This window comes from Boleophthalmus pectinirostris, unplaced genomic scaffold (genome assembly GCF_026225935.1).
Source record: "Boleophthalmus pectinirostris isolate CB_2022bp ecotype Guang Dong unplaced genomic scaffold, ASM2622593v1 HiC_scaffold_6, whole genome shotgun sequence".
Taxonomy (NCBI): domain Eukaryota; kingdom Metazoa; phylum Chordata; class Actinopteri; order Gobiiformes; family Gobiidae; genus Boleophthalmus; species Boleophthalmus pectinirostris.
In genome coordinates, this window is record NW_026571447.1 from 2,842,884 (window position 1) to 2,867,304 (window position 24,421).

A 24,421-nucleotide genomic window follows, 5' to 3' on the forward strand; every position below is an offset into this window, starting at 1 on the left:
CTGAATGAGACAAGGACCAGGCCTCCAAAGACAAACACCTGCACAGATACAAGTCAAGATCAACACCAACACCAACACCAACACCAACACTACAGGTAAGAATTATCAATGATGAAATAAACAGGACATAATTAGCACAAAATTGAATATAGTGTGAATAAAGCTCCTGCACCACATGACTAAATCTGACAGGGACGACATGTTGGCAGTGGTGGATTATGGCACCCAGTCTGGTTTTTTTTGAGTTTTTTGGCATTAAATGAAATCATAGACAATCAGACTAATCAGATTAACCATGAGTGACATTTAACTGGCACATGTTTTTTTTAAAGAGAATAGATTGTGTAGATGTCATCTTAATTCTGCAACATCTGGTTTATTTATTATTTTTTTATCACTTTATTTTTATTGGACATGATACATTTCTAAACATAACAAGAAAGAAAAAAATATATGTTATTATTATTATTATGAAAGGAAATAAAAACAGGAGCAGAAGCCTGTAAATTTTTCCCATTTCTTCTTCATTTGTGCCTCTTGCAATCTCAGTCTATAAGTTATTTTTTCCATTAGATAGTTGTCTTTTATTGTAGATGTCCACTGATCTTTTGAGGGCACAGAAGTTCCTGGTGATTGATTTTTTGGCAGCAAATGACATGACTTTGAAAAGATATATATCGCTTTGGTGAATAATGTTTTCTGAGAGGTTATATAAATAGACCAGTTCAGGCGACAAAGGGACAAAATACCCCAGCACCTGCCCCAGTACATCACAAACCATTTCCCAAAATACAGTCATATTTGCACAATTCCAAATATATGAGAATGGTCCATATTAATCTCTCCACATTTCTGCCAACACATCTGATGCATCTTTAACTGTTTACTCTTTAATTTAGGTGTAATAAAGAATCGAATCAGGTTCTTCCAGGCAAACTCCCTCCATGTTCAAGAGCAGGTGGTGGTGTGGTGATGCTGCCACATGTTTAACCAATCTTTATCTTCAATTTTTATGTTTAATTCTTTTTCCCAATTCCCCTTCACCGTTAGTCTACATTCGGCTTAATGCTCAATTCCGACTTTTTTGTGAAATCCGATGTTTTTGCAAGGTCGTTCACATTTCCAATTAAATGTGACTTGTATGTGATCTCCAGTGTGAACATTAAACGGCTCGAAAGTGTCCCACATGTGACACTGGAGACACGATGACGTCAACCTCAGCGAGCGTGCTCTGTGTTTACGGAAGTTGTCCAAACATGGACGCAGCATCGAGCACCTGGAGATTTTAAAGTTCCTCTCGTACCGGAGCCAGAACATGAACAACTTAGTTGCTTTAAAGAGGAGATTGAGAAGGAGAAGGACGAGGTTTTTGGTCATGGTGTTTTGTGGGACAGTGGCAGCGACGTCCGTTGAAAGGAACGTGTGGATGTGGAGATGTGCTTCACTTCATTGACATGGAGTTCATTAACAATTTTCGCCTACTTCAGCGCAGAATAGTGACGTTTGTGTCTTGTTGATAACGTGTAGGTGGATGAATGCACTTTGGCCGTTCACACTGAAGTCACATGTCAAAAGATCAGATATGTATCGGTTTCAGGAGCACATATCCAAGTGTCCTGGTCACATTTGAAAAAATCAGATCTGTGTGGTTCAGACTGTCATTAAAAGATCGGATACAGGTCACATAGGGGCCAAAAAATCGGATTGGGTCACTTCAGGCTGCAGTCTGAACACAGCCTTAGAGTTGTGTTCTTATCGTTTTTATCTTTATAAGCTTTAGTTATTGTTTGAATGACATCACTCTCTTCCATGGAGGGGTTCTGCTGTATTTCCATTCTGTGATAGTTTCTCATTTGAAGGTACCTGAAGAAATCATGTTTTCCAAGTTGATAATGTTTTGTCAAATTCTGAAAGCTCCAGCTGCCCATACATCTGCTTTATTTGTCACCTTCTTATATCATTAACAAAGGTCCTTGACAGTGTTGGAGTAACATATTACATGTACCAGAGTTATGTAATCAGAGTACAAATTATGAGTAACTGTATTCAGTTACAGTTACTGTTTTAATAAGTGGTAATTGGATTACAGTTACTTTGTTGAAATAAATGGATTACATGGCGGTATTTTCCTGTTTTCAGATTTTAGGCTATATCCCTTTTTTTTTTTTAACCAAGTCTAAACCAGGAATAATTCAGGATTAAACCAGGACTGAATCCAGGACTAAAACCAGGTCTAAACCAGATCTAAACCAGGACTAAAACAGGATTTAACAGGCGTGTAAGTGTCTCTTCATCTTCTATCACTAATATTTTTTATTTGGTTGAGTAAAGTCTGGGCTTTTCATTTTCGTTTAGCAAAAAAAACATTTTATGTTACGATTTCCTCGTCTTTGCTTCTCTACAGCAAATTAAGTAATCCAAAGTATTCAGATTACATTACTCACTTTAAGTAATTTAATGGATTACATTACAAACTACATTTTGGGGTATGTAATCTGTAATCTGTAGGGGAATACATTTTCAAAGTCACCTTCCCAACACTGGTCCTTGGAGAAGTTTGTGAAAAACAGACTTTATTCCAAATCCCTGTGTCTGTAACGTTTAGTGAAACTGACAGTTTAATGATGTGAAAATAGTGAAAACACAGTGTGCTCTGACTAATGTGCAGATGTTGGCTTCATAGCAGCTAAATCACTCAGAAATAATTGGTTTAAATTTAGTTAGTGATTTTATTTTCATTTATTTTCATTAACAGTAAACATGAACAGTGTTAAACAAAAAGCACCTGTTGTGACACGTTATGACGCGATGGTTTAATCATTCAAATAAAACCACATTTAATAAATCAACATTAAACATTGAACTTTTTACTGGAACTTTGTTGCCTGAGGTCTTGAATATACACACTTTTTTCAGTACTTTCTGAAGATGTGAGTCTGATCCTCGGTGCAGTGGGGACAGATGGGTGTGATTGACAGGTGGATTAGCCAATCAGGGACACGGATCACATGCTCAGTCCATATCAACACAAATATGACGGCTTATGAGAAAAAGAAAGGAAAAATATCACAGAGGACACACACACACACACACACAGCACAGCACACAGGGTAGGGTGACCAAATGTCCGTTTTTCCCTGGACATGTCCGTATTTTGCGTCTTGTCCTGAGCGTCTGGGTTTTTTTTATAAAGTGATGCAAATGTCTGGGTTTTCAGTACCGTTCATTGGGGACATTAAACTGAGTGGCTTTCATAGTTCTCTGTGACTCAGAAGGAGCGAGACTCAAACAGTCGGTCAGTCTGCAACATACTGAAGCGTAAATACGCATTTAGCAATGACTTGTACAAGAAATTCTCCGTTTTCCGTCCCGGTCGGGACAAGTGTGAGTCCATGTGCACAGGTTGTGAGTGAGATTACAGTGTCCCTCGTTTATCGCAGGAATTACATTCTAAAAATAACCTGCGATAGGTGAAATCCACAAAGTAGTCAACTTTATATTTTACAATTATTCTATCTGTTTTAAAGCTGTAAAACCCCTCAGCACAAACTTTATACACTTTTCTCAGACAGGACAGTTACAATCCTTTTTACATTCTTCTTAAAACTCATTGCTGCTGTCGTCCTTTTGTTATCTTCCTCCTTCTTTATGTAACGAACCAAAGATTCGTTTATTCCGTAATGGAGCCCAACAGCTCAGAGTCCTGCACGGGACCATTTCTTGAGACCCGCAGGACAGGAGCGCACCTGCCTGTTAACCCAAGATTATATCAAACTTTTGCGCTGCCTACGCCACAGACTGAACCAAGACTAAACCAGGACTAACCCAGGACTGATTCCAGAACTGAAGAGGAGGAATAATCCACGACTGAACTAGGACTAAACCAGGACTAAACCAGAACTGAAACAGGACTCACTGTCAGGACGGGCTCGGAGGTGACGCAGGAGAAAGGACCGGCTCAGCTCCGCACCTCACGGAGGTAAACGCGGCAACTGCCCGATCACGCTTTGCAGACAAACTGCTCGACATTCTCTCTCTTAAGTCCAAGATTAGTCCTGGTTTAGACCTGGTTTAGACCTGGTTTAGTCCTGGTTTTAGACCTGGTTAGTCCTGACCCCCCTGTGTGTAATTACTACCCGCCTGTAATACACAATACGCGTTTCAAAAAAATAAAAAATAAAAAAAAATCTGAGAAACGGTGAGTCCGCGAAAGCTGAACCGCGATATAGCGAGGGACGACTGTAGCTCAGTGTCGAGGCCCCCCCCATATTGTACTTATTATTTACCAAAGAAATGTGCACATTATGACTTACAAGGACATAGACTTGTTGTGTGTTTACAGTGTTTTGTTCAATGTTTAGTTCAATGTTCAGTCTGCAGTCATTGCACAGATCTTTGTTTATAATGATGATGGTGGCACCTAGGGATGGGCATTTGATGAAATTTTATTAATGGATCATTGGGAGAATTAATGATCAATTTTCGATTAATCATTAACATTTTTATGTAATAAGTATCATCATTATTATTACTATCACTAATCTGCATAATTAAACTCAACTTTTCAACATATAAACTGTAAACACTCTAGAGACACATCAGCTGTTTGACATTATCATGTGTTTAATGCAGATTTGCACGAATCTTACAGAAAAGAAACTTAAAACCTCATGGCTAATTTGCATAAACTAAGATGAGAAAAGAAAGAAAACACTCTTGTGCGCTGATGCGGTACAGTTTCTGTTGGACTAAAGGACATGACTCAGTGGAATATGAGTGTTCTTTCTGTGACAGAGGATGTTGATGCTGATGGTGAGTCTGTTCTGTTGTGATGTTTTCAGAGATCGTATGTGTGCAGGTTTAGTGCAGCTCTTTATGTTGCAGTAAACAGGATACTGTGTTTACATGCACCATGATGAAAGCGGGATACAGATGTACATGTAAACACACTCACTGAGAGGTACAGTGATCTAAGGAGGAGCCAGAGCCAAAACGTGGGACTGAGGCCGAAACTCCACTGTTTGAACTACACCCAGAAACCTACATTTGGTTTGTCGATTAGAAATGAACGTAATTGACAAAATTCTTAATGATCAATGATTGATTAGTTGAGTAATCTTGCCCATCCCTAGTGGCACCACAAAGCATTTGTGTTTAGGGCACCCACATGACACCCAACAGCCCTGAGTGAAGCACTAAAAGCAAATGAGGACCAGGCTGATATGCGTCTGTATAAAAAATACAAACAGATATCAGTCAGGATTTATCAGGTAAACAAATTAAACTGTAAATAAATTCTTACAAACACTTCATTGAAATCAGAGTTTTTATTCCTCTTGAGGTGAGGCAGGAAACGCTCTGAACCAATCAGGAAAAATACAACTTGACAAGAAGGAACAAAACCAAAATCGTAAACAAAAATGGGCAGTTGTGTATGAGGCAGTGACAACAGGAGACAAGGAAAATACAGAAATCATGTTCAAAGAAGTACCATAACATTCCATAGAGACTCAGAACAGTTAAAGAGGGGTATTTTACTTCTACAAACACGTCATATTTAAATCACCATGTTTCCTTTTTATCGTTTTAAAAATGCTGATTTCACGAAAACAGTGTATTAATGTTTAATACGTTTCAGTTTCCCGCTCCCTTTGCTTTTTCCCCTCTTCAGGCATGTTTTTAATGAAGTTATAACAAGGTGGACAGTTGATTTTATATAATACCCCCTCTTTAAAGGTAATATGTGCCTTTTTGGCCATCACACACATTTTAAACACACACTTTGAACGTTGAAATAATTTTTTATTTAAATTAAAAATACTTTGAGAGTGCAACCATCTCACGCTTTAACTTCTGAAATTAAAAACACCAAAGAAAATGTAAATCTCATAAATTAAAACCCAAAATTGGTCCTAAAATATATTACTGTAAATAATCATTTCTCTAGCTACAGTTTTAAACCAGTGTCGTACCGTGCATTTTTATTCCACCCAAAACACACAAGCTTTAAAAAAAATTACAACTTTGTACAAAACAACAGAATGTAATTTAGGCATTTTTAGGTCAGTTTTATAATATATTTGGAGTTTTTGGTTTTTATTTGGCCCCAATACAGCAATTACCGGTAGTTCTATTTGGTAAAGATAATCAGCAGCATCAGAAATGTACAAAATATTGGCTGGCACAGTGGGTTAAGCATTTGCCCACCTACCAGAGGGTCACTCGTTTGAATGCCGTTCGATTGCACACTTTCTTTGTCACTTGGCCAAACGCTTAAACCACGCCACCCAGTTCTGGTCCAATTAATTGTCTGATTGCAATACTAGGAAGGGCGTGTGGGTTAAAATGTTGCCAAAAACATATTCAAAAAAAGGTCAAAAGATTAAAAAAAAAGTGACATACTGTGTTTCAAGAAATTAGTCATTTTGTTTGGCAGTTAAAAGTTAGTCTAAATTATCTCTCTATTCACAAGTAAAAGTCCCTTAAATATTTCCCCAAAACAGTCAAAACCATAACATTTATCTGAGTTTCAACCATAGACTGTGTAAAAAATGGACTGAGCGAGTGTGACGTCACCCAAAGCGTTCGGCTCACGATACCAACGGTTACAGGAGCGAATTTGGAGTCAGGCCCTATATAACTGACAAAGCAGCAACGAGGGAAAAAAAAAAAAAGAAGCAGGTTAATACAAACATTTTAAGACCAAAGTGATGAGGCTATTTTAAGTCAATTGGAGCCAGAGTCAGAAGGAGCCGGAAGAGCCGCATGTGAACGTCTTACAGTGGTCCCACTCTTTTTCACTGACAACATTTCAAAACGTTTCCATGACTCTTTCAGGACCTAAAGTGAAGTTTCCATGACTTTACAGCACCTGCATGTAGTCCGATGAGGTTCATTTGGTTTTCTGATAATTTATGTTATTAGGTTCTTTTTTTCAGACCAAGGATTTGTTTTCATACCTGACAGTTTGGACTGCTCACTAGTGCTCTTCCTCAGAGTGGTGACGTGATGTTGCTGTGACGTGTCTGGCCAAAACCTGTATAAATCAGTTGACCGGGCACGTCACAGCAACATCACATGACCACTCTGAGGAAGACGCTAGAGAACAGTCCAAACTGTCAGGTATGAAAACAAACTCTTGGTCTGAAAAAAGAACCTACACCTAGCACCTACATCTGTAGAATTGAGCATATTTTTAGGGCTAAATATGAAATGTTAACTCTTTCCACTCACCTTATGGTTTGGGATTATAGTTTTGTAACATTTAAAATCCTGTCAGTGCATTTATTGTCGTCTCTTTTAAACAAAAGGCACAGACGTTCTAATCAGAATAGTCTAATGAGAACTTATTAACAGAATGCTGGAGCTGCGTGACAGAGACAGTAAAATTCCATGACTTTTCCAGGCCTCGAAAATATCATTTTAAATTTCCATGACTTTTCCAGGATTTCCATGGCTGTGGAAAACCTGATTTTCAGACCAAAATGACAAGGCTCACAGCAGCAGTTACAGAGAGGGGCCACAATATTCCAATGTAAGTCAGTGGGGGCCGGGGTCAGAGGAGCCGGAAGAGCCACGTGTGAACTTCCTGTTTGGAACGCGGCGGCTTGCACATTAGCTATGTCCATTTATATAAACAGTCTATGATTTCAATGAACCTTAAACTATCATTACATTTATTCAAGTAAGTTAAAAAGATCTTTGGTCAAATGAGGAACATTTTATATTTATGTCTAAATGGTCAATGGTACATTTTTATACAGCACTTTTCCACCTTCAAGGCACTCAAAAAGCTTTACAACATGGACCCACTCACACATTCACACACACACCAGTGTACACAGACACTGGAGGCGAGGTGTGTTAAGTGTCTTGCCCAAAGACCCAATGACAGCATTCATCTGTGGGAGCTGGAATTGCACAGCTAGTCTGATCTGACCGCTCAACCAATGATGTTTATGTCCAGAGTGAGATTCCATCAGTGGACAAACGCTCCATCAGCTGAGCTACTGTCGCTCCAGTTATAGATTTTTCTATGAATTACAATGCAGCAACTACATTAAAAGTGCAATTGGTTCTACCATTGTTTAGTCTAATCTAGTGTGGTTTAGGATGTGTTTGTACTTACTGGGTTTAAACCAGGACAAAAAACAATCCAAACTTCACTTAAACTGGGCCAAGACTAAACCAGGACCAGAGGAGGACTAAACCAGGTTTACATCAGGACTAAACTGGGCTCAAACCAGGACCAAGCCAGGACAAGTGTGACTGAACCCTTAGTCGGGTTTAAGCTGGTTTAGTCTGGTTTAGTTGAGTCGGATTGAGTTAAGTTGGGGTCAGTCCATATGAAATCAGCTGCCCTCCCCTATGAGCCATCTCAGATTTGGCTGAAAAATTTTCAAAAAAATTCTAAAATGACCAAATGAAAGAATCTCAAATTTTAGCTCAGTCCCTTGAGTCGTTCCTGAGTTATGGCCTGTTGAACTTTTGGGGCCTTGCTCACTTTTTCTGAAGCCTGAATTTATAAGGGTCAACAGTTTGTTTGTAAATATCTGCTTAGAGCAAATAGATCTTGGACCTCAAAAATAAAAAAAATAAAAAAATAAAAAATTGAGCGGCAACCAAATGTGAGATATTTGGAGATAGATACCCAAAAGATACCCAATATTTGACAACAGATTCAGAATCTATGACCAAGAATTTACAATAATCCACATTTTCTGCTTCCTAGCTCTAGTTTTATGAAGTTATGGTCTCTCAAACATGCTTATAAATTAAGGCTTGAGAAAAAGTGAGCAAGGCGTGAAAATTTCAGGAACGTCTCAAGGGATTGAGCTAAAATTTGAAATTCTTTCATTTGGTGATTTCAGCCAAATCTGAAATGGCTCATAGGGGAGATTCCTTGAAAACGGCTGATTTCATACGGACTGACCTGTTGGTGACTTTGATAGCTAGGTTTAGTTGATTTAAAGGTCCTATATTACATACAATGACCTGCTGTGAGATTAAAGCCATGTTAGAATGTTGTTACCTCCTCAAAAACAGACCTGGAGTTGTGTGTTTTGGTTCTTTCACACATGTTTGAGTAATCCTGCATTAGACTATCTGCACATCCAAAGCTCAAAAGGTGCAGTTGCAGGTGAACAGCTGCTCTGGATATCAGCTCTGGAGTTGCCAAAGTTATTCTAGCAATAGTTTAAAATGAGTTTAATAACACAGTGGAGCATTTGAGAGAAGAGGAAACCTAAACATGCAAGATTTGTGTGTTAAACCCTACTCGCACGGGACAAGTACAACCAGGCAAAAAAAAAAAAAAAGTCCATAAATTACTCTAGTTTACTGACATTGACACAAAGATTGACAAAGACGCGCAATTACAACAACAAACACCGAGATTCGCACGGAACTAATATTATCACCAGGACATCTGTGTTTGGTGAAATATAGTAGGTACTGTAATTTGTGGTATAATTTTTACTTTACAAATTCCAGACATGGTAAATTCGCACAAGGATAAAGATCTCAGGTATCCTCTGAAGTGATTAAAAATCACCAAAGGCCCACAATTCATACAAATCATGTGTGAATAGAGCTTTAAACGTGTGACTAAACCTAAATTCCAGGTATGTATTTGATGAGGAAACTACATTATAACATAAATCAGAAAACAGTGTAATATAGACCCTTTAAAAGTGTGTATCAGATAGTGCAGTTTAGTTTAGTCTTTAATTTGATGCACTTTGGTTTAGTCCAGGTTAAAGTGTGTACTTGATGCACTTTGGTTTAGTCCAGTCTAAAGTGTGTACTTGATGCACTTTGGTTTAGTCCAGGTTAAAGTGTGTACTTGATGCACTTTGGTTTAGTCCAGGTTAAAGTGTGTACTTGATGCACTTTGGTTTAGTCCAGGTTAAAGTGTGTACTTGATGCACTTTGGTTTAGTCCAGGTTAAAGTGTGTACTTGATGCACTTTGGTTTGTCCAGGTTAAAGTGTGTACTTGATGCACTTTGGTTTAGTCCAGGTTAAAGTGTGTACTTGATGCACTTTGGTTTAGTCCAGGTTAAAGTGTGTACTTGATGCACTTTGGTTTAGTCAGTCTAAAGTGTGTACTTGATGCACTTTGGTTTAGTCCAGGTTAAAGTGTGTACTTGATGCACTTTGGTTTAGTCCAGGTTAAAGTGTGTACTTGATGCACTTTGGTTTAGTCCAGTTAAAGTGTGTACTTGTACTGGTTGCTTGTTTAGTCCAGGTTAAAGTGTGTACTTGATGCACTTTGGTTTAGTCCAGGTTAAAGTGTGTACTTGATGCACTTTGGTTTAGTCCAGTCTAAAGTGTGTACTTGATGCACTTTGGTTTAGTCCAGGTTAAAGTGTGTACTTGATGCCGGTGGTCGGGGGAAACTTGTTTTGCAGATTCTGTTGTAGTTCTCTGAACAGACGCTCCTGCTCCTCTGCGTCCTGGAGGATTTGCTGAAAGAAACAAACATTTTGAATAAAGTAAAAATGTATCTTGAGTGTATTTGTGTATTTAAATGTATTTTATGTATTGTGATTTGAATTGTAGTTGGTTTTTAAAATTAAAAGGTACAGCATGTAACGTTCTGGAGGTAACCCATCACCTGCCTGATTCCATGGAGATGGAAAGTTAAAACCACACTTTGAAACATTCTCCATGGGGACATACACCGTAATATCCGGACTACTGAGCCGCATCAACTAAATTTGAAAAGAAAAAGAAAATTGTACATGTATGCCGCACTTGTCTATAAGCCAGAGGTGTCCACGTCTTCAAAAACGTTTTCAAGTTCGGGACGTCTGCGGTTATTGCGTCTGAAAGCTTTTGTTGTCTTTTTGCATTGAGTCAGTTCTTCACGCTTCCATCGCCAACGTCTCACCATCGATTCACTGATGTCAAGTTCACGTGCAGCAGCCGTTTCCTTCTTCCACAACCACATCAATCGTTTTAAACTTAAAAGCTGCATCATCTGCATTTCTTTGTGTGTTTTCCATGAGAAGGGTGTGTGTATGAAGCGCGAAATAACTGTTCAAAACACAATCAAATAGCATCTCTTCCACCTTTCTGTCTTGTTCTTGCACCTCGTCTCTCCTGCTCGATCTACTGTGCATGTCTCCTGCAGAAAGAGCGTCTGTCCTGTCTGTATCATGTCTCCTGCAGAAAGAGGCTCTGTCCTGTCTGGTATCATGTCTCCTGCAGAAAGAGCTCTGTCCTGTCTGTATCATGTCTCCTGCAGAAAGAGGCTCTGTCCTGTCTGGTGTCATGTCAGTGTCTTGTAGGATTTCAGCTAATTCCAGGCTCTCTCAGAGGCGGGAGTAGTTCTATCAATCAGGTATGAGTGAATTTCCAGTTACTGAAGTTTGAAACATTTCTTCTCATCACTTCTCGTCACGCGCCCACCCGTATTTAACATTCGCTGTGTTAATAAACTAATAATCCGTCCATATATTCGCCACATCATTGTAGAAGTCGCACTGTGAGAAAAAAGCAGCTGCTTGTAGTCCAGAAATTACGGTAAGTGTTTTGTGTCATACTGTGGAATGTTAGAGCCAAAGGAACAACATCTCCATAGAAACATGTAGGAAAAGAGTCAGGTACCACAGCCAAATTGAAAAAAACAGGCTTTTATTTGAGATTTTTGATTTGACCGTGAGCAGAGATGGACATGTGACAGTCTTTACCTCGATGAGTCGGTCCCTCTTGTCCAGACTCAGCATCAGTCTGCTCTTCTGTCTCTCGCCTTCCTCTCGCTCTCTCGCCCACTCTCTCGCCCGCTCCCTCCTCTCTTTCTCCCTCTCTCTCAGCTGAGCGCGAGTATCTGACAGCTGATTGGACAGAGAGGACACCACCTGACCCTGGCTCTCCTGCTGTGACTGGGAAATACAAGAGGAGTTTGTTATAGATTTTGTGTTATATTATTTTTTTGTAGCTCTAAAAAAGCTGGCAGTGCACAAAGTCTGTAATAAGACCAGCTCAAGTTTGTAACAGTTTGTAATAAGGTTGCAAAAAGTATTGAAAATCAGATATGAATCAATACTGAAACATCTTTTGGCAGGGATCAATACTAAAAAAGTCCCACTGACAGGACAGAAATGTACGGACATAAGTTAGTGTCTTAATTATCAAATAAATATCACGCCATTCGAGAATACATTCATTGGTCCAGAAACAAAGATAACGACATTCACAAATATAATTCATGACTTACAAATAAATGTAACAACATTCACAAAAGCATTTCTAGACACTCACATTCACAAATATCAGTGCAGTTACATTTATTTGCAAACCGATTAACCTACATTTACAAACTGTAAATATGTGTGACGACCCCTGCATTTATTTGTGGATTTTTGAGACCTTCCTGACACCGTTCGATGCACAAATGCCAATCACATCAACTGAAGTTCGAGCATATGGTTTATGGTTGACAAGTATGTGCTACTATTGCGCACAGTAGTAGTAGTTAGGTCCATAGATTCTAGATCATTTTCAGGTTGACTGGCAAAATTGGTTGGGAAAGGTGGTTCATCAACTGTAAGAATATAGTATTTTTTGGACTATAAATCGCACGTTTTTTCATGGTTTGGGTGTTTCCTGCGACTTATACTCCGGTGCGACTTCTGTATTAAAATGATCAGACTGACAGCCACGAGAGGCTCTAGGCTTGTATATCAGTTTTCTGCACATGTCTCCTCCAGAAAAAGCCACTGTCCTGCTGCATGTAGTGAATGCAGCAGAAAACTGTAATCAAGCAGCAGAAAGAAAGTTTGGAGTGAGCAAGAAACTTGTGAGGGACTGACAGAAAGTGGAAATGGAGAACACAGCTTCACGGCAAACGGGAGGATGCAGTAACTTTCCTGAAGTCACTGGATGAAAAAGCCTGGACTTCAGGCTTTGACTTGCGCGGAGTTGCTCAGAAGTGACACAGAGGATGAACAATTCAATGGGTTCAATGGATTTAGTGATTTGGAGTGAGATGGAGAGTTTGGTAAACTTATGTTCTGTTGTTTATGCTATAGTTATCTGAATATTTGTTAATGTTAACATATTAACGTCTGTTGTTCTCTGATCTATTGTTATTACTAGAACTTGCCTTTCAAGATAAAATGTCTGATCCTGGTCCCTGATTTTATAAAATAAATTCCCCCCAAAAAGTACAACTTATAGTCTGGTGTGACTTATACATGTTTTTTATTTCTTCATTATGCATTTTTTAGCTGGTGCGACTTACAATCCGAAAAATACGGTAACTTGTTTATCTCCTTGCAATTTAACTTGTTTAAAGTTCTTTATTTGTGACTGAACACTTTCGCTAATCAACCTGAAAATGATCTGGAACCTATGGATCTAACACTACTACTGTGTGCAATAGTAGTGCAACCTTGTCAACCATAAACCATACTTGCCATACAACAGTTCAGTTGATGTGATTGGCATTTGTGCATGGAACAGTGTCAGGAAGGTCTCAGAAATCCACAAATAAATGCAGGGGTAGTCAAAAAATATGTACAGTGGTTTATAAATGCAGGTTCATCGGTTTGCAAATAAATGTAACTGCACTGACATGTTATATTTGTTTCTGGACAAATGAATGGCATAATGTTTATTTGATAATAAAGACACTAACCTAACTCCATATAAAATGAAGTGTTCCAGAATATTATAATGATTTTTAACTGTTTCAGAAGAAGTATAAGAGCACACAGACTAGTATACACCCATGAACCACACATGGGAATAGAAAAGTACTACCATTTAATTCTGAAAATAGTCTAAAAAAGAGGTATTGGAATCAGTATTGTTCATCTTGTGTCAAAATTGAGGTTGAAATTTTAGTATGATGACAACAGTACATGGTAACAAGTCCTGTTAGTCAAAAGTACCCGGTGATAGCCTCGTCTCACCTGCACCAGGCTCTGGTACTGCTGCACAGCCGAGGTCAGTTTGGTCACCTCCTGACACATGGTGGCGCTGTTCTCCTCTCGCTCCTGTATGACTGCAGCCATTTCAGCCTGCTTCTCTTTCAGACGAGAAACCAGAGCTCCACTTTTGTCCCCAGACGAAAGGTCAGCCAGAACAGAGTCCGAGAGGGCCTGAGGGCAAAGGTCAAGGGTCAGATGGCGCAGAGGAGATGGTTGGACGGAGAAGAAGATGAGAGAAGAAGGTCAGATGGAAAAGAGAAGAGGAGAGGGTCAGATGGAGCAGAAGATGAAGAGGAGAGGGTCAGAGGAGCAGAGGATGAAGAGGAGAGGGTCAGATGGAGCAGAGGATGAAGAGGAGAGGGTCAGATGGAGAAGAGGATGAAGAGGGAGAGGGTCAGAGGAGCAGAGGATGAAGAGGAGAGGGTCAGATGGAGCAGAGGATGAAGAGGAGAGGGTCAGATGGAGCAGAGGATGAAGAGGAGAGGGATCAGAGGAGCAGAGGATGAAGAGGAGAGGGTCAGAGGAGCAGAGGATGAAGAATAGAGGGTCAGAGGAGAAGAGGATGAAGAGGAGAGGGTCAGATGGAGCAGAGGATGAAGAGGAGAGGGTCAGAGGAGCAGAGGATGAAGAGGAGAGGGTCAGATGGAGAAGAGGATGAAGAGGAGAGGGTCAGAGGAGCAGAGGATGAAGAGGAGAGGATCAGAGGAGCAGAGGATGAAGAGGAGAGGGTCAGATGGAGCAGAGGATGAAGAGGAGAGGGTCAGATGGAGAAGAGGATGAAGAGGAGAGGGTCAGAGGAGCAGAGGATGAAGAGGAGAGGGTCAGATGGAGCAGAGGATGAAGAGGAGAGGGTCAGAGAAGCAGAGGATGAAGAGGAGAGGGTCAGAGGAGAAGAGGATGAAGAGGAGAGGGTCAGAGGAGCAGAGGATGAAGAGGAGAGGGTCAGAGGAGCAGAGGATGAAGAGGAGAGGGTCAGAGAAGCAGAGGATGAAGAGGAGAGGGTCAGATGGAGGATTACCTGTACATCTTTCTGGCAGGTGTCCAGCTCTTGTTTGAGACACAGCAGTAGTGAGTCTTTGTCACAGAGTGCTGCGTTCAGGGCCCTCTCTCTCTGCCTGTAAACTTCCCTCTCCGAGTGCAGAGCCTCCAGCTGCTGCTCCTTCTCCCCCAGAGACACACGCAGCTCCTGCAAAACACAAGTGCACCGTTTTAGAACACGGACTGCAGCCTGTTGGAAAAGAGCAGTAACAACAGCAGTAGAAGTATTAGTATCAGTAGTAGTATCAGTATTGTTTGCAGTGTCCAGGCTTCTCTGACTGAGGTCCTGGTTGTGGTAGTAGTAGTAGTAGTATAATTAGCAGTGATAGTATCAGTAGTACCTGTATAAGGTCCTGGTTGTGGTAGTAGTAGTAGTAGTATAATTAGCAGTAATAGTATCAGTAGTACCTGTATAAGGTCCTGGTTGTGGTAGTAGTAGTAGTAGTAGTATAATTAGCAGTAATAGTATCAGTAGTACCTGTATAAGGTCCTGGTTGTGGTAGTAGTAGTAGTAGTAGTATAATTAGCAGTAATAGTATCAGTAGTACCTGTATAAGGTCCTGGTTGTGGTAGTAGTAGTAGTAGTAGTATAATTAGCAGTAATAGTATCAGTAGTACCTGTATAAGGTCCTGGTTGTGGTAGTAGTAGTAGTATAATTAGCAGTGATAGTATCAGTAGTACCTGTATAAGGTCCTGGTTGTGGTAGTAGTAGTAGTAGTAGTATAATTAGCAGTAATAGTATCAGTAGTACCTGTATAAGGTCCTGGTTGTGGTAGTAGTAGTAGTAGTAGTATAATTAGCAGTGATAGTATCAGTAGTACCTGTATAAGGTCCTGGTTGTGGTAGTAGTAGTAGTAGTAGTATAATTAGCAGTAATAGTATCAGTAGTACCTGTATAAGGTCCTGGTTGTGGTTGTGGTAGTAGTAGTAGTATAATTAGCAGTAATAGTATCAGTAGTACCTGTATAAGGTCCTGGTTGGCCTGTAGTACTGTTTGCAGAGTATTCAGATCTCTCTCTCGGTCGTTGGAGGTTTTCCTCAGAGTCTCCAGCTCCTGCTCCAGTCTCTGCTTCTCCTCCATCACCTCACGCTCCAGTCGATCCAGAGCAGCCTGGGCAGGGCACAAAGGTCACCACGGGGTCACAAAGGTAGGTCAGGCACAGAGCCAACACAGGTCAGCACAGGGTCAGCACAGGGTCAGCACAGGGTCAACACAGGGTCAACACAGGGTCAACACAGTGTCAACAGCATGGATCTATAATAAGAACTGCCCCTGCCTGGTGTGAGATCGACAAGTGGCTGTTTTAGGTACTGCCCACGTTGGGCTGACAGAACATCCACAGCTTTCACACAGGTGGGATTTTGCAGGATTCTTCTGTATTTCCACAACATGAATGTTTCACAATGTTTATCTTACAAAGCTGACTTTAGGCGCTTTGAGGATTTAAACTGGACTAGCTCGCATTAGCTCTGTTCTACCAACTATCCCTCTCACTGGTCAGAACTGATGATGCAGTGCACGGTTCTGTCGTCACACTATGAAGAGGCACCAGGACAGGATTCAGGAAGGAATGTAGAAGAAAAAAAATATTGGGATTTTGTGCCAATGAGCACAGGCCAGTGAAAATAACACAACACCATCTTTGGTTCATGTTCAGGATATTATTACACTTCCATGGTCAACACAGAGTCATCAGGGGGTCATCAGGGGGTCACCACAGGGTCATCAGGGGGTCACATACTGTTTTTATACATTGTAACTTTCTGGTGGATGATCTGTCATTTGTTTCTGCTTCCAAATATGGCGTTAACTGTTTGTATCTAGAGTTTATTCTGTTATAGATGTTTTAGTATTTGATTTGTACTTTTGACAAATCTGCTCTCCATTCCTTTTTTTTCTTTCTTGCATACTGGCTTGTCAAAGCCTGATCCTGTCAGATCTCAGAAGCTAAGCAGGGCTGGGTCTGGTCAGTACTTGGATGGAAACATTGGGAAAATCAGGTGCCACAGGGGGGCGCCAGTCATAACAAACTGTTGTTGCGTCCTTAGTCAAAGCACTTCCCCCTCATTGCCTAGTATGAAAGTGGTGTATGTGAGTGATGGTGGTGGTTGGAGGGACCGATGGGCAGATTGGCAGCCTCGCTTCCGGCAGTCTACCCCAGGGCAGCTGTGGCTACAGTAGTATCTTACCACCACCTGGTATGGAGTGAATGAATAATGCTCTGTAAAGCATCTGAGTGTCCAAAAAAGTGCTATATAAAACTGATGCATTATTATTATTATTTGGAGCTTTTAAGAAAACAAGAGTTCGTCACACGGGGGAATTATGAACAGGAAACCAGGATAACAGCTGTTATTAGGAGTGTAAGAAAAAATTGATTCAGAGATATATCGCGATACTACATTTCACAATTCTTGAGTCGATTAAATTATATTTTTCACAAAAATTCCAGAGTTACATTTACTGTTCTCATGATTAAAAGATAAATAAATTAATTAATGTAATAGAATTTTGTGCTGGTGAAAGTGTACAATGACTATATTATAAGAAGTAATTATTAAAAATATATATTTTTCTTTATTTTAGTATTGGGATATATCAGGATATATCATATTGTCACATGTGTAGCGTGATATGTATTGTATGACCAGACTCATGGCAGTGCACACCCCTGACTGTTATGACATCAGTTTGGTGAACAGTGGAGCCTCCTGACAGTCACACTGATTTAAACTGGAACTAAACACTCAATCTTTTTTTTTTTTTTTTTTTTGCCACTCAACTGTGCATATGGTGTTTTAATTGTGTGTTTTTTGTTTTGTTTTGGCAATTTTGTGCAAACTACATAAACTTACAACTTTCTGATCTAAGTCTTAGTGTGTGCAGCCTCCATAGTCCTTTGCAATCCCAAGTACTATGTGATATCACACAAGACTGCCCTGATTACAGACAGGCGTTTCTGATACAAACACTGGCTGCAGGGTTTGTATCAGAGTTTGAAGTGTGGATACCTGTTAGACCAATCACACTGGTCCTTATACCTCCAGACCCCGCCCCTCCTCCCCCCTCGCTCTCCCCTTTAGTCCTCCAGAACCCCACTTTACTCCCACTTTAAATGAACAGACTTGTTAAAAAGCTCAGTCCAGAGACATAAATCTTACTCTGTTCTGGGAGGTTGTTTCCTTCAGACTCTCGGTCAGTTTCTCGGTGAGTTTGTCTGAGAGCTCCGGACCCCTCCCCTCCTCCACACACAGCCTCCGGATCACAGCCATGCTCTCCTGAAACAACAGGCCAAGCAAACTTATAGGGCGAACTAAAAGGTAAAACAGAGTAAACTAAAGGGCAAACAACAGTAAATTAAAGGGTAAACAACAGTAAATTAAAGGGTATGGAGTTCCTGTAGGTCTAAAATAACAAATAATAAAACGTGTTCCTCCTAGTTCTTAAGAGGCCCTTGTTTTTTGTGTTTTGGGAATTATGAATAGTAATTTGTAAGTGGACAAAATGATGATAATGCCAAACTATACAGAAAAAGATTGAACTGTGAGATGAATAAATAACAGTGGCAAGAGCAGTGGTCCCCCAACCCGAAGGTCAGATCGATTCCTGCTCGTACCAAGTTCTGTTTTTGCGTCCTTCGGCAGGACACTTCACCCAGCCTAGTATGAAAGTGGTGAATGATTGATGGTGGTCAAAGTTCAAAGTTCGCTTTATTGTCAATTTTTTGGGATGTAACAATAATCGAAATATCGTGATATCGTATCGTCAAAGTTCTCTCAATAATATCGTGGACCATCACAATATATCGAATTACAAGTGTCTTTGCTTAAATGAAGAATTCTGGTGCAGCAAAAAAAGACAGAGGGAACTACATAGACCATGATCCTTTGCTCCATTTCAGTGCAGACTACATGAAGAAATAACAGTTTTAACACTTTTAAGTCTTAGTTCTTTGGATTAAGTCTTGTCAAAGCATTTTAAGAGGAAAAAGTATTAGCCTCCACAAAATATCACAATAAATATCGAACCATAAGATGTATTTCGTGAAAATATTGTACCTAGAGATTTAGATATTGTTACATCCATAATCATGAGCCTCCCCACCATATGGTGAGCTTTCCCACGATATCACAATAAATATCGCACCGTGAGGTTCATACCGTGACAATATCGTATCATGAGACTTGGATATCGTTACACCAATATCTACTAGACATACAAAGGAATTGAAATGACGTTTCTCTCTATCGCATGTGAACAGACACAACAAATAACGTCATCTCTAACCACTACAGTAACCATAGATAAATAAAATAAGTTAAAAAGTGCAAATGGTCGGCATATAGTCGACGAGGCCAATGGCGCAGATTAGCAGCCTGGCTTCTATCAGTCTGCCCCAGGGCAACTGTGTCTACAGTAGTAGTTAACAGAGTGTGCAGTAAATAAATAAAGAGTCCAGTAGTGCTTTGGGAGTTTTTGAAAAGTCTTTAAAGAGTATTATGTGTTATGTGTATGTGTTAGGCATATCAAATATATTTAAAAGATATTTTTGTCCATGTGCAGACTGGTTAAAACAGCTCGTTGGCGCCACTTAGAGGTCATGTGGACGCACTGAATGTCAGAGCAAAAGAAACTAAAGAAAACATTTAAATTTACAAGATACTTCCCTATAACCTCTCACTGCAAGATGGAATATTGTGAGGTTAAACTTGGTGCAGAGCAGAAAATGTATATTTTCTGACAATAACATTTTATTTACAGTTGGCAACAAAGCAGCAAGGGTAAAAAAAAACAACTCAATGTTGATACTAAGGACTAGGGATGGGCATTCGATGAAATTTTCTTAATCGATCGTAGGAAGAATTAACGATCGATTATCGATTAATCATTAACGTTTTTATATTAAAATGATCATCATTATTATTACTATCTGCACTACTAATCTGCAGAAATAAATTCAACTTTACGACATATAAACCGTAACGACCTAGAGCCACATCAATCCATTTGACGTTATAATGTGTTTAATTCAGTTTTGTGCAAATCTCACAAAAACGAAACTTAAAACCGCATCGCTAATTTGCATAAACTAAGTGAAGATAAAACTACAGCTCTTGTGTCGCTGATGCGGTCAATTTCTGTCGGATTAAAAGACATGACTCAGGTGAATACAGGTTAGTGTGACCAGATTTGCGTTTGTCAAAACCAGGACACCGTACGGGGGGAGGGAGGTGGGGACTCCTCATCTACATTTCGCGACTCTCACCTGGTAAAACTTTTTCCCACTGGACACAGAAACATATGTTCCTGCTTTATACACTGTGCACATGGACTCACACTTGTCCCGAACGCAACGGAAAGCGTGGAATTTCTTGTACAAATCATCTTTAAATACACATTTGTGCTTCGGTACGTTGCAGACTGACCCACTGTTTGTGTCTCGCTCCTTCTGATGCAGAGACACATGTACACACCTGTTTGGTCACACTACACACAGCAACCTGCATTCGGTTTGTCGATTAAAATTAACGTAATCGATGAAATTCTTAATGATCAATTATCGATTAATCGATTAATTATGCCCATCCCTACTAAGGACTCAATTCTCAAGGCTGATCTGACACCACAATGATAATAAAAAAACACTATTTACTTGACAGCAGCGTGTGATTTTAAACATTAAAATCATAGTATTTTTTTTTTTTACCATGTGGCCTTATATGTGTGACCCAGGACTGAACCAGGACTAAACTCATGACAAACAGCAGCAGCGGCAGCAGCAGACAGTAATAATGCAGGAACACAGGAGGGGCATTTTGGTGGAGCCACTCTACACATTCCTGAGTTAAGCTTGTTTTGTGCCTGGGTGATTTAAATGAGGCGCAGTAACAGTGTTTCACCTGCAGGAGGCGCTCTCTGCTGCGGAGGGAGAGGCCCAGAGCCTGCAGAGGGGGCACTGCTCCGGAGTCACCATCCAGCTGCAAAACAACAGGTTAAAGGGTTAATAACGATGAATGATTTTTACGAAAAACGGTAATTCTTCCGTGTTTGGACATGACTTCATTTTAACGGTTTTCTGTCCCACTTTTCCAGTTCGTGAGTCGCTCTCCCTCCTCCTCCTCTTCTCTCTCCCTGCACTCTTCCTCCCCTTCCCCACTTGCTCTTTACGTCACGTCTCTCACTCTCTTTTTCTCCTCCTGCTCCTCTCTCTCATTCCCGTCTGTCTCACTCTCCCTGCTCCTCTCTCCCTCTCTACTTCTCTCTCGCTCTCACCCTGCTCCTCTCTCTCTCTCTCCACTTCTCTCTCTCTCTCTCTTCCCCTGCTCCTCTCCCTCTCCATGCTTCTCTCTCTCTGTGCTTCTCTCTTTCTCCCTGCTACTCTCTCCCCCTCTCTTTCTAACCACTTCTCTCTCTCTCTCTCACCCACCCTCTGCTCCTCTCTCTCTCTCCCTCTCTCCACGTCTCTCTCTCTCTCACCTCTGCTCCTCTCTCTCCACTTCACTCTCTCTCTCTCTCTCTCTCTCTCCCGCTCTTTCTCCCTGCTGGTCTTTCTCTCTCCCCCTGCTCCTCTCCCTCTCCATGCTTCACTCTCTTTCTCTGTGCTTCTCTCTCTCTCTTTCTCCCTGCTACTCTCTCCCCCTCTCTCCACTTCTCTCTCGCTCTCACCCAGCTCCTCTCTCTCTCTCTCCCTCTCTCCACTTCTCTCTCTCTCTCCCGCTCTTTCTCCCTGCTCCTCTTTCTCTCTCTCTCTCCCCCTGCTCCTCTCCCTCTCCATGCTTCTCTCTCTCTCTCTTTGTGCTTCTCTCTCCCCCCTCTTTCTCCCAGCTTCTCTCTTTCTCCCCCTGTCTCCCTCTTTCTCTCCCTACTCCTCTCTCTCCCCGCTTCTCTCTCCCTCTTTCTCTCTCTCTTTCCTCTTCTCCCTCCATATCCAAACCAGCTCAAATGTTGAAGAGAGGAATCTGATCATGAGACAGAGCTCGGGGCTGCAGATGGATTCAGGGCCTGGGTAAATGTCAAACCGCTTTAGTGAGACACAAGTTTCGACATAAGAAACAACTCAAATCAAGAGCAACAGAGGTGACAGGTACAGAGACGGGAGCAGACTGACGCAGGCTTTTCTTATATTTTTGTTATTTATTCATAGATCAAATAGGCTCATTAGGTCTTCTGATATAATTATACTTTATGTTCTTCTACACAGATCTTAATTTGTACCTTATCTTGACACCTTGAGGTAGGTTAAGGTCCTGTCATGCAGAACTGACTCTTGTTTCCTCCTCAAAAACAGACCTGGAGTTGTGTTTTGTTTCATTCCCACATGCTTGAGTAACTCTTTTTAATAATAGTCTGTTTACATCTCCAAAGCTCAAAATCCTCTGTTCCACCTTGTGATGTCATGAAGCGGTAGTTTTGAAGCTCACAGCTAAATTTTTCCTTTTATGTTTGTTCTGATACAGCTCAAGATCATTCTAAAGGCTCATTTATGCAAGCTAGGGATGGGACTCATCATCGACATTGCGCGACTCTCACCTGGCAAAACTTTTTCCCACTGGACACCGAAACATATGTGCTGCTTTATACACTGTGCACATGGACTCACACTTGTCCCGAACGCAACGGAAAGTGTGGAATTTCTTGTACAAATCATCGTTAAATCCACATTTGTGCTTCGGTTCGTTACAGACTGACCCACTGTTTGTGTCTCGCTCCTTCTGATGCAGAGACACATGTACACACCTGTTTGGTCACACTACACACAGCAACACACATTTGGTTTGTCGATTAAAATGAACGTAATTGATGAAATTCTTAATGATCAATTATCAATTAATTGACTAATCATGCCCATCCCTAATGTGTTTAATGCAGCTTTGTGCAAGACTCACAGAAACAAAACTTAAAACCGTATGGCAAATTTGCATAAACTAAGAGGAGAAAAGAAAGAAAACGCTCTTGTGCGCTAATGCGGTTCAACTTCTGTCAGACTAAAGGACACGACTCAGTGGAATACAGGTTAGTGTGACCATATTTGCATATATCAAAACCAGGACAGCGTACGGGGGTTGGGGGGTGGGGCCTCGTCATCGACATTGCACGACTCTCACCTGGCAAAGCTTTTTCATGTTTTTCAGTGTCCTGGTGAACTTTTTCCCACTGGACACTGAAACATATGTGCTGCTTTGTACACTGTGCACATGGTCCGACCGTAATGGAAAGCGTAGAATTTTTTGTACAAGTCATCATTAAATACACATTTGGGCATCAGCATGTTGCAGACTGACCGACTGTTTGTGTCTCGCTCCATCTGAGAGCAGAGAGACACATGTACGGACCCCCATTTGTCCCCGGACACGGATGTTTGGTCACCCTACGCTATGCACAGCAACCTACATTCGGTTTGTCGATTAAAAATGAACATAATCGATGAAATTCTTAACGGTCAATTATTGATTAATCAACTAATCATGCCCATCCCTACTTCCAGCAGAAGTGGCTATAAAAGTGACTAGAACCAGCTGCAAAACTAATAAATCATTTTCTCACCTCCAGATTTTTGTCTATTTGTTGCTCTATTTCGTCCATTTTTGTCAACTCTAACTGACTGTGTGCCCTGTGGTTCTTAAGGACGATACATATTTGACATAGGGAATATTTGGAAGTATAAATACAGTGACTACTTAATGCACAGATCTGTTTATGTAAGAAAATTGAGCATAAATGAGCCTTAAAGGGCCCATCTCATGCAAAATAACTCTTTTCACATTGTATCTTCTGCACATAAACAAGCACAATTTGGGTTTTGGAACATCCATTACACAATAGTTATGAAATCTTACTGATTGCTTGGAGACAGTCACAGACCAGGAACTATGAAAGGCCGACTATTGCTCATCCCCCCGCCCGTCCTGAGAAAGCACACGCTCCGCCCTCCAAACGTGACGTAGGCGACGAGTGAGCCGCCCTTCCTCCGCCCATCTCAGGGAGGGAGGGGGAGACAGACGTGCACCCTGATAGCGGCAGGAATAAACTTGTATTCATCATGGAGATACAGCGCCAATGATGTTCATTTTGTCTTCTTATCTACTTTAACTTCTTAGGTTCTTTTTAAAGACAATGCAGTAAAGTGTATTTACCTTGTTGACATGTTTCGGCTGCTGCTGCATCTTCAGAACTGTCACCGGTGTTGGTGGTGACGTGTCGTATATCAGCTGTTGTTACTTCCTGTAGACGTGGTCAGACCTGATGGACCTGGCAGGTCGCACAGACTGACCACGCCTCCCGTCGCCCGGTGTCTCTGGAGGAGGGTGTCCCAGGTGTGTGAAAAGGAGGAACGCTCCGTCATCACGGTTAATGCTGTCCGTGCCTCGTTTCCTGATTTCACCGTCCTCCTTGATCCAGCGTTTGAACTTGTTGTTTTCCGATCCAATGACCCGAGCCCCGTC

General features: G+C 40.9%; 1 protein-coding gene and 1 long non-coding RNA gene across 2 annotated transcripts in view; both read right to left on the bottom strand.

Annotated features, from left to right (window-relative positions):
• Positions 1-5,308: 5,308 nt before the first annotated feature.
• LOC129411897 (uncharacterized) lies at positions 5,309-9,146 on the bottom strand. Its single transcript, XR_008633486.1, has 2 exons — positions 7,163-9,146; positions 5,309-6,959 (listed from the first exon to the last, which is right to left on the bottom strand). It is a non-coding gene; the product is annotated as an uncharacterized LOC129411897 (long non-coding RNA).
• Positions 9,147-10,247: 1,101 nt separating this feature from the next.
• The window catches only part of si:ch73-95l15.5 (E3 ubiquitin-protein ligase BRE1A), a 31,410-nt gene continuing 17,236 nt past the window's right edge, over positions 10,248-24,421 (bottom strand). The window contains exons 5-11 of the mRNA XM_020926039.2: positions 20,879-20,956; positions 18,140-18,256; positions 15,939-16,088; positions 14,957-15,124; positions 13,921-14,109; positions 11,695-11,886; positions 10,248-10,467 (exon numbers count right to left, since the gene is read on the bottom strand). Coding sequence (XP_020781698.2) covers positions 10,363-10,467; positions 11,695-11,886; positions 13,921-14,109; positions 14,957-15,124; positions 15,939-16,088; positions 18,140-18,256; positions 20,879-20,956 — 999 coding nt within the window. The 3' untranslated portion in view covers positions 10,248-10,362. The remainder of the gene's footprint in view (positions 10,468-11,694; positions 11,887-13,920; positions 14,110-14,956; positions 15,125-15,938; positions 16,089-18,139; positions 18,257-20,878; positions 20,957-24,421) is intronic.